At 45.3% G+C, this 10,048-nt stretch overlaps 1 protein-coding gene across 1 annotated transcript; it reads right to left on the reverse strand.

The window, feature by feature from the left end:
- Window positions 1–5,619: 5,619 nt before the first annotated feature.
- GPX2 (glutathione peroxidase 2) lies at window positions 5,620–8,915 on the reverse strand. Its single transcript, XM_059373396.1, has 2 exons — window positions 8,620–8,915; window positions 5,620–6,280 (listed from the first exon to the last, which is right to left on the reverse strand). The coding sequence occupies exons 1-2, from the start codon at window positions 8,839–8,841 to the stop codon at window positions 5,930–5,932; spliced, it is 573 nt and encodes a 190-aa protein (XP_059229379.1). The 5' UTR covers window positions 8,842–8,915; the 3' UTR covers window positions 5,620–5,929.
- Between the last annotated feature and the right edge of the window lie 1,133 nt (window positions 8,916–10,048).

Below are 10,048 nucleotides of genomic sequence, written 5' to 3' on the forward strand. Positions count from 1 at the left end.
CTCAACCAAATGACCAAAATTAGCATCCTCAATGATAATCCTATTGATAATGGCATGTGCCCTTGATTTAATGTGCTGAAAGCATACTTTACCTTTGTGGTCTCCCTTCCCCAAACCCATAACCCCAGTCTAATCATAAGAAAAATATCAGAGAAATCCCAGTTGAGGGCCAGCTTTCAAAATAACTGATCAATACTCCTCAAAATTGTCAAGGCCATAAAGACAAGTCTGGGAAACTCGCACAGCCAAAAGGAGTGTAAAGAGACCTGAAAACTAAATGTAACGAAGTGTCCTGGGACAGAAAAAGGACATTTGGTTAAAACCAGCAAAATATCTATGGGGTGCCTGGGTGGCTCAGGGTGTTAATGCCTCTGCCTTTGGCTCAGGTCATGATCCCAGGGTCCTGTGAGTGAGCCCCGCATCAGGCTCTCTACTCAGCAGGGAGCCTACTTCCCTTTCTACCTCCTTGTGATCTCTGCCTGTTGGGTAAATAAATAAAATCTTAATAAAAAAACAAAAACCAAAAATCAGCAAAATCTGAATAAAGAGTGGACTTTAATTACTAGAAGTAAATAGAATCACATCAACTGCTCCAAAGAGATCTTAAAATATCTCACCTTGTATAGTTGAAAGAACACCGGCTTGGGTGTTGGAAACCTTGGCACTTAGGTCTCTCTGCCATTTGGTAGCATTATGACCATTAAGCAAAACATAACTCCAGTCTTTAGGTTCCATGTCTATTAGATTGGGCTAGTAAAAACTGATATTTTACTTCCTTCATAGTATTGTTGGAAGATCCAAATGAATAATGAATGTAAAATGCTTTAAAAAGCATTATAAAGTACTATATGCTAAAAGATGGGTTTGGTTAGTTCTTCTCATTCTAAGACCAAAACTTCAAGGGTCAGACATCAGAAAGAAAATTGTTTCCTCTTCATATCCAAGATGTTTGGAAATTCTAAACTAAAGCTTTGCTTGTAAGGGAAAAAAGTGAGTAAATGTTCATTGTTGATGCCAGGGAAGTTTTGTTATATAACAGGAAGAAGAAGAATACTGCTGAGGTTTATTAAGTACCTACTGTGTGTCTGGCCTTTTTAAACACTTAATCCTCATTAATAACTTCATCAAGTAGTAGGTACTATTGTTTTCCCAGTTTTAGCGCCAAAGGAACTGAACCACAGAGATGTCAAGGAACTTACGGTCAGACAACTAGTACAGTGACTCTGTCTCAGCACTACTGTTCATGACAGATGAAGTATAGGGGTCTGGCGAGGTGAGGAAGAAGTTGAGAATGTTGGCGACAACACTCTGAGGGATCTAGGCCTGTCAGACCAAAATCTGTTATTTAGAAAAGTTAAGTCATCTAGGCCTTAGGGTTCAGTTGTGTTATTCCTGGAAAATGTTTTCCACTTTTCTGCAAATCTATATCTGACCTGCTGAGGAAATCGTTTGGTGAAATGGATCCAGAAAGCAGAGACAATGCTTCATTACTTTAAATAACAGCACTAAGCCCATTATAGCCTCTGAATTGTCTCTTCTTGGAGTTCGCTAATGCTTCCAGCTTAGTCACTTGGAGCTCAAGAATATGATTTTATAAGCCCTAACTGACAATCCTCATCTATTACAGGCTGTATAATTATCTATCTGTTTTGGACTATATATTACTAAACTTAAAACACAAGATCCTATCCACATTGGTCATTATTAAACCAACTTTGTGCTGTGTTTTGTGACACTATTTTCTAGAATTCTTCTACGGATCTAATCAAATAAAGACTTCTTTTTTTAAAATTTTTTTTTAAAAGGTTTTATTTATTTATTTGACAGATATAACAAGTAGTTAGAGAGGCAGGCAGAGAGAGGGGAAGGGAAGCAGGCTCCCTGCTGAGCAGAGAGCCCAATGCGGGGCTCTATCCCGGGACCCTGGAATCATGACCTGAGCTGAATTCAGAGGCTTTACCCCACTGAGCCACCCAGGTACCCTGCAAATAAAGACTTCTTAAACCCAGTTCTACTGAATCCATATTTTTCTGTTCAAATAAAGGGGAACCAGGCAAAAATATCAGTTTTTTTTTCACTTCCCTTTCTGAGAGACAAGAAAGAGAAGGAACAATCTATAGGTGTAACTGGAAAGTGAACTTGTCCAGGCACCTTATTCTTAGTTTGCATGCTCCATGATGTATAGATCTGGTGTCTGCATACTTAGGCTCTTGGAGTCAAAGCTCAGCCTGTTTGTTTTGTTGTTTTAGGTGGCCCAGTCTTTCTTAAATGGTCTTGGCTTCTTCCGGTACTAATTAATTGATACGTGATATATTGTGGGCACAACCAGATATGGTTCATTACTTATAAGGAATTATTAAGAAGTATATATTCACTGCTCTTTATCAGGGGATCAAGAATTCTTTGTTTCATTCTGCTTTTTTTGTGAGTAAGGCTAAGTTACTTCACTGAATTTGAGGCCCTCAGTTTTAGGTGTGTGTTTCTTGACTGTAGTAGTCTCTATTGTGAGATGCAGTATGGTTAGATAGAAAGGAAACCAAGAGACCTAGTTCTAAAATGAGCTTTGCTGGGGCACTTGGGTGGCTCAGTGGGTTAAAGCCTCTGCCTTTGGCTCAGGTCATGATCCCAGAGTCCTGGGATTGAGCCCTGCATTGGGCTCTCTGCTCAGTGGGGAGCCTGGTTCCCTTCCTCTCTCTGCCTGCCTCTCCGCCTACTTGTGATCTGTCAAATAAATAATAAAAAGAAAATCTTAAGGAAAAAAAAAAGAATAAAATGAGCTTTGCCACCTGCTCATGTTGGGACATTGGGCAGGTTATATGCACCTTGGCTCTTCAGTGGAAAAATAGAAATAATGATGTCTCCTGCACAAAGTTATAAAATCAAATGATAAAACATAAGTAAAAGTGTTTTTAAGTTGTGCAGTGCTGTGTACAGGCAGTCAGTGCTCTTTCTGAAGGAACTCTGGAATAGAGGGAAACACTATTGTATTTAATAGTACGATTAAAGGCTTTGGGGCACCTGGCTTGCTCAGTTGGTTAAGCATCTGACTCTTGATTTGAGCTCAGACCTGGTCTCAAGGTTGTGGGATCAAGCCCCATGTTGGGCTCTATGCTCTGTGGGGCATCGGCTGGAGGTTCTCTCCCTCTGCCTTACCAACCCCCTCAAATAAATAAGTCTTAAAAAAAAAAAAAAAGCACAGACTTTATAGTCAACTGACCTGGGTTTAACATTCAACTCTGCTACTTGGAGCCACCTTCTTGGCAGGTGTCTTGTTCACTTACCTTCTCTTTAAAACAGAGAATTCTTCACAGAGTCAGTACAAGGATTAAGTAATCTAGTTATGTACTTAGGCAGTGTGTGAGTGTAGTAAATATTCAATAAATGATAGTTTGTCATTTATTGATGACAGTTGTGATGGTGGTGATAAGAAATCAGATTTGAAATCACTAATCAGATTCTGGCTCAGTGTTTCTTAAACTAAGGAGATACAGCTGTGGGAACTCAGGGAAATAATAAATTTCAGTCTGTGTACCTTGATCCTCTAAAATCAGTTGCCCCAAGCTTTATTTTTTGTTACAGCCCTCAGGGAAGTGACTGTCTCTGTCCCTGCTCTAAATCAAGTGGCATTATGTCATCTCTCTGGGAATGCTTGTTTATGAGACCCTTCCTACTTCCTGAGTTCCCCTAGGGAAATTTGATTAAAAGATTGAAAGTGAGTGATTATTTTAAGCTTTGCCATGTCTTATGACCATAAACTGGTACTTCTGAGGCTGTAAAGGGAGACAAACAAGATGAAAAATAAAACAATTTCTCAGTTCTCTTCATTTTAACAACCGCACAACTAAAGATTTAGTAAAAACAAAATGTGCTTGTAAGAGAAGTGTCTCCAGTCTTGCCATGCCTGTTCCCTCCCGAGCCACACTGGGCAAGTCCCTTTTGAAGCATGTAGCATTTTCCTTGCCCAAGTGAGGAGCACTTTTCCTACCATAATGGCTCTTACTGACTCTCTGCAAAATCACTTACAGTGTTAATTCCCAATCCTTCAGGAATCTTTAAATAATTCCTTCAACTTGAGCCTCAGGGGAAAGACCCAATACATTGTACTGGCATTTCAGCCTGAAATTGCCTGTGGCATCATACCAACATCTAGGACAGCTGCTCTGTTATTAGGCATAGCAACAGACTTAGCACTATGGAGATCATGAACAAATCATACTAGCATCTGATATGAATTCTGTATTTCATTTCTTCAGAGAAGCCATTTGTCTCTGCAGCTATTGCTCTAAAATCAGTGCTCAGTCCTGCCTTCCAAAAACTCATACCCCAGCTGTTGGCTTTAAGAGCAGGAATCTTGAAAGGCTTGAGTTTTTGACAGTCAAGGGTAGCCTTAATTTAGCAGACGGCCCTGCAAAAGGGCGCCAGGGGATTCCCACTGTAATGCTCAGGTTACCGCTTTTGAAATAAAGCACCACAGATGGCATAACTTCAGTTGAAGGTCAGACAGTAAGGATCCTTAACCTCTATTCTGCACTGACTTCTCAGACGATGCAGGTACTTGGAAAATAGTTATGGGGATGCCATAGGAAAGGGATCTCCCCCCTCAGCATTGGGGTTCATAAGCAATGTGTCCAGTTTGGAGAACTGCCCCTTCTGGGCTTCAATGAGGAAAGAAAATGTTCCAACTAGTGGTCCAAGAAGGAGAGGTGAAGTGAGTAGTTTGCAGCAAGAGGTTTGTGAGTCAAAGTGACAGGACAGTGGCTTCTCAGCAGGTATCTTTCCAGAACATGATAGGACCTGGTGGTGTTTGTGCCTTTGGAGTCTGCCTGTACTTGCTGAAGAATCTGGGGCACTGTCTCTACAAAGTCATTTGGCAGAACCCTGTTCTCACAGAGAAGGGCTGTCCTGTTGGCAGGTTATGAACAGTTGGATGGTCTAAAGGGAGGCCCTCTTCATTCCCACCCTCATGAAAGAAAAAATGAAATCAGTCATTCATGCCTACGCTGGTCTGTCTTGTGCCTGTATCTGGGAACATGTGAATTTGAGAAAGACAAGGGTAGCATGGAACTGTGAAAAGGTGGGAGTCAGTCCTGCTAAGGATCAAACACAAATGTGACTGAGCAAGGTGATCAGGGAAAGAAGTCCTCTTTGTGTTCCCAGGAACTGCACCCTCCACACCCTTGCTGTCAGTTAAAGTTGACCAAATTTGTGTCCCAGCAACGTCTCCAAGTGAGGTAATGCTTGGCTGGCCTAGTACGTGCAGTGATAGTGACATCTTCCTGATTGAAGTCCTCTACCCAGCCTCCCAGTACTCCACTGAAAGGCTTGCTGCCTTTTCCTCCCCTTTACCTCTCATTACCTACCCCTGCACCCCCCTGCACCGCTGCCCCTGCCTCTGTTCTGGAGGAGCCATTAAGCAATAATAGAATTCATACTTCCTGCAACTCCACCTGCCACCACAGACCCTGGCCAGAGCCTGCTCTCGACAGTCATCAGGGTGTCACCCGGATCAGAGCCTTCCTCTGTCAAGCCTTTGTGCGCTGCCAGCTCTCTGTCCAACCTGCAGTTTTGGGTTACCCCTCTACCCTCCATCGAGGAAGAAGACACAGGGAGCCTGGCTGTTTGCATACCTGCCCTTTATTGGACACACCTAGCAGCCTGGCTCTAAGCCCTTCACACTTCTCAGACACCACCCATAAGGTTTAGGAAGGTGCCATCATTCTGTGAAGGCCCAGAGCCACCCAAATCTTGGAGCTCCAAGTAGAATCACCAAGCAGAAGGTTGGGGGAGGGAAGGGAGACAGGTGGCCTGGAAGGGCAAGGCTCTTCAAGAGGAAGCTTTGGCCCATGAGTGCCTCCTGTGGGCACACTGAAGCCTCGGGAAAGATACCAGGGGCGGGATGGGGTAGATCTGTGTGCTGAGCAGCTCCTGTCTATATGGCAACTTTGAGGAGACGCTTGATGTCAGGCTCAATGTTGATGGTAGGGAAGGTACGGCTGTAGCGGCGGAAGGGCTCCCCCTCCGGCCCAATAAGGAACTTCTCAAAGTTCCAGGCCACGTCGGAGCGGCGCACCGGGCTCCAAATGATGAACTTGGGGTCGGTCATGAGGGTAAATGGGTCATCATAAGGGTAGGGGAGCTTGTCCTTCAGGTAGGCGAAGACAGGATGCTCGTTCTGACCATTCACCTCACACTTTTGGACAAGAGTGAAAGTGGGCTGGAATCCACCCCCGGGGCGGACATACTTGAGACTGTTCAGGATCTCCTCATTCTGACAGTTCTCCTGGGGGAGGAAAAAGACAAAGAGCATGGAAGAGGGAAGGGGGAAATAGAAGATCCACGAAAACCTTTCACCCTACTATAGTCCCTTCCCAGGACTATTCTCTTCTGTGTAGCTCCCCTGCGTCCCCTATTCTTTTTCCTTCTTTTCAACTTTGCCCTACTCTTGACTTGGAGATTCCCCATTCAGAGCTATTGTTTGATGGTTTGCGAGGCCATTCCTGAAAATTCTTGCAGTTCCTAGCTTGGCTGTTCTTACAGTGAATGATTTAGCAATTTTGAACTGCTGCTTCTCTCTCTAAACTACCTTGAATAGTTCTTAGGATATCTGTCTGAAACTTCAAGGTACCTTGAGTTCAGAGCAGTAGAAAGAAAGGAAAAAAGGGGCTCAGGTGATGCCATCTAGAACTCTCACTTTTTTGCACCCCCCTCCCCCACTCTCACATACATAGTCACACACACGTCCAGGCAAACCTTCCCCTTCCCTCTGCTCTGATTTTGCCTCTGTTGTTGCTGATTACATGTGAGTATTGAGTATAGCCTCTGCCTTTCATCTTGCCTTTTCCTCGATCTGAAAGTCTAAGTGAGAGGAAGCGTTTATGAAGAAAGGCCCCATCCAAGGAAGTCTAGCTTTCAGGTGCTACAAAGGCAAAGTAAATTAGAGATGACAGTGGATGTATGCTAAATGAAATTGCTTAGTGACCGGCAGGGATGATTTAACAGGATAGAGTGTTTAGGATTCTGAAATAGGCCAAGGGAAGGAAAGCTAAGTGTGTACTTGAGGACTACCGTTGTGAATGTGTAGTTAGCATTCCTTTTACTTCCAGACTGCTTTCCCAAGACTCCTCGCACTCACTCACTAAACTCAGCTGTGAGGGCTCTAGCTCTGAGCCTGTTACTTGTCTTTCCCTCCCCCTTGCCATCCCTGTCCTATCCCTACTTGGCATTCTCCACCCCTGAGAACCCCAAAAGGCCCATGAAACCCTTATTTTCCACCCCTTCCCCTGGGTCTAAGAGTCAGATTTCTCCTTATGGGAGAAAGTTCTTGCCTCTGACGTACTAGAACCAATCAGTACAGTCAGTTCCAGGCCATCAAGACATCTTGAGCCCAAAGGTGATCTCCATTATACTCCTTATCTCTTAAAGTAGACGGCTGGCGGGCTCCTGGTAGGTTACAGATTCCCTCCAGCCACTAGCTAGCCTGATGGTGGAAGGGTGGAGACATCTCTGGGGCGGAAGAGACACCCTTCAAATGGTTTCACCCATTCTCTCTCAGGCCTGGCCAAGCCTAGAAACAGACTGAGACAGGGAAGCAAGAGTGACAGCAGTGATGGTCTGGACTCAGGTTTGTCACAGCCAATGACACTTCAGCCTTCCCGCTGTGTATCTGCTAATCAATTTCTTGCCATCACTCCACTGTGAATTGAACTGAGGGGGATTATAATTAGAGGGTTCACTTGAGGACATTCTGTCTCCTGGTGCTGTTAAAATAATAAGTGAATATAGAAGAATCCCTGAAAGAGAATTTGAGGTATGTGGGCTGAAGATCTAGAACTTGACCCGGTAATCAGAGACAGAGATTTGATCCCTGTGTGGAACATACAGACACAGACACACCAAAAAAAAAAAAAAGAAAAAAAATCAGAGACAGGTGCACGTGACACCCAGAGGAGACCCGTAGACGTGGAGTACCCTGAGCTTTCCACCAAAATCATTGTCCCCTCGGCTGATTTAAAACAGAATCCTTCAACCAAAATAATACAGTTGCATTTGCTTTCACTTACATATTACTTTATATTTTCCAAAGTTTTTTTTTTTTTTGGTATATCTTACCCTCTGAACCTCACAATTATCCTGTGAGATAAGTGGCATTATCCCATTTACAGATGAGGAAACTAAAACAGATAAATCAAGTGACTCTTGCATGGGCACAGAGCCATGGAAGAGCAGAACCACATCTAGCTGCAACTAAGGTCTCCTGGGTCAGTTCAATCCTAGTGTGAGTGTTCATCTTCTGTTTCCTTCCACTCATCCTCTCAGTGGGTATTTGACAAGTGCATTCTCCACCGTGGAGAGACATGGAGAGAAAAGCAGACACGGTACCAGCCCTCCTGGATCATAATGGGAAGACAATAAACAACAAAACCCTACCCTCTGTACTGATGCCCAGACAGTTAGAACCCCATGTATTTCCCCTTGGTATTCACCTGTATCCAAAAACCTAGATTAACAAATAACTCCGATTCCAGACGCTCCAGCACACACAGTCACTCTCCATCCCCCCTTCACCTACCAAAGCTTCAGCACCCCAACTCCTTGGGTACATTACAAGGCACCCCTCACCTGATGTCCAAATTGGTTGCAAGGGAAGCCAAGAACCACCAGGCGCCTGGGGAAGCGGCATTGCAACTCATTGAGCTGGGTGAAGTCCCGGGTAGTCGTGCCTCAGAGCGAGGCCACATTCTCAATCAGCACGGCCCTGCCTCGGAACGTGTTGAAATCTACCTTCTCCCCGTCCAGGCTGACGGCACTGAGGTCGTAGAAGGACTTGGCTATGTAAGCCATGGTGAAGGGGCAGAGTGAGGCGTGCAGAGCGGCGGCAGAGCTGCGGCAGCCCACTTCAGGGTCTGTTATAGGGGTGGGGAGGAAGGAGGAGCCTGGAAGGACAGGAAGGATTTCACAATGGGGCTTTGAGCATCCCCAGGATGACTTAGCAAAAAAAAAAAAAAAAAAAAAAAACGGTCACCCACCTGGAGGTGCTGTTTCAACAAGGAGGTGGCAACTCCTGTTTACAGACTCTGAACAAAGCCGCCTACCTGCCCCACCCTGCTGGCAACCCAGGAAGGGCCAATTTGATATCTATGTACAAACATGAATAATTCACTCCTTGCAGGAAACTAGAGCCCCAAAGGTCAAATGGGGAGGAAAAAAGGGAGGGAGGGATGCAGGATTGACTCCGACTTGCCCCAGCAAGTCGTTCTCGCTTGGCACAGACACGTATTGTCGGCTGAAGGCCAAGCCGTGAACTGCGCCATTGAGAGGTCAGGGTCTGCCAAGATCTGAAAGATGAGGAAGAGAACTGGGGGGCATGTCCCCTTAACTCAGACCGCAACCAAAATATACATATGACGGGCACATAGTTTTCTGTGGCTGTTGTTTTCCACAAGCCTATAAGCACAGGGATCCTCAGAAGGACAGTGTGATTTTTCTGGAAATAATTGCTTTCAGGGGGCTCAGCCAGGCTGAAGAGATGAAGTTTGTTTTGGAAAGTCTTCCAGTGAGTGGTGCTGCTTCTGCCGGAGAGCTGCTCTGCCCTTGCCCCTCTGCAGTGGCACCGATGCTCACACTGTGTCCTCCACTCTGCCTCCTTGGGTTCGTGAGGAGGCCGTCACTCATGGCCGGGTGATGGTGAGGAGCCACAGAGCAGGTGAGTGACTCCCAGGGCACGAGCTACACCTGCCTCCTCTCAGACAAAGGCTCAGTCCCCAAGACTTCTCCTGACAGGCTTGTGCTGCTCATCCTCCCCACCCCACCCCAGAAGGTAACGTGCAGGTAGTCAAAGCTTCGATGGTTCTAAACCCAGCTGACCTGCCCAGGTTTTCAGCACCAGCTGTGCAGCATACCGTGGCCCATCTGAGGACCCAAGAGAAGGCCTAGTGCTTCACTTCATTATTCCAAGCACCCAGCAGCTAAAATAAATCCGATTTAAAAAAAAATTAGTCTGGATTTCTCCATCAGGAAGACTGGCGATTAGCCCTGACCTGGCTCTGGG

The sequence above is a fragment of the Mustela nigripes genome, chromosome 13 (assembly GCF_022355385.1).
Source record: "Mustela nigripes isolate SB6536 chromosome 13, MUSNIG.SB6536, whole genome shotgun sequence".
NCBI classification, from domain to species: Eukaryota; Metazoa; Chordata; class Mammalia; order Carnivora; family Mustelidae; genus Mustela; species Mustela nigripes.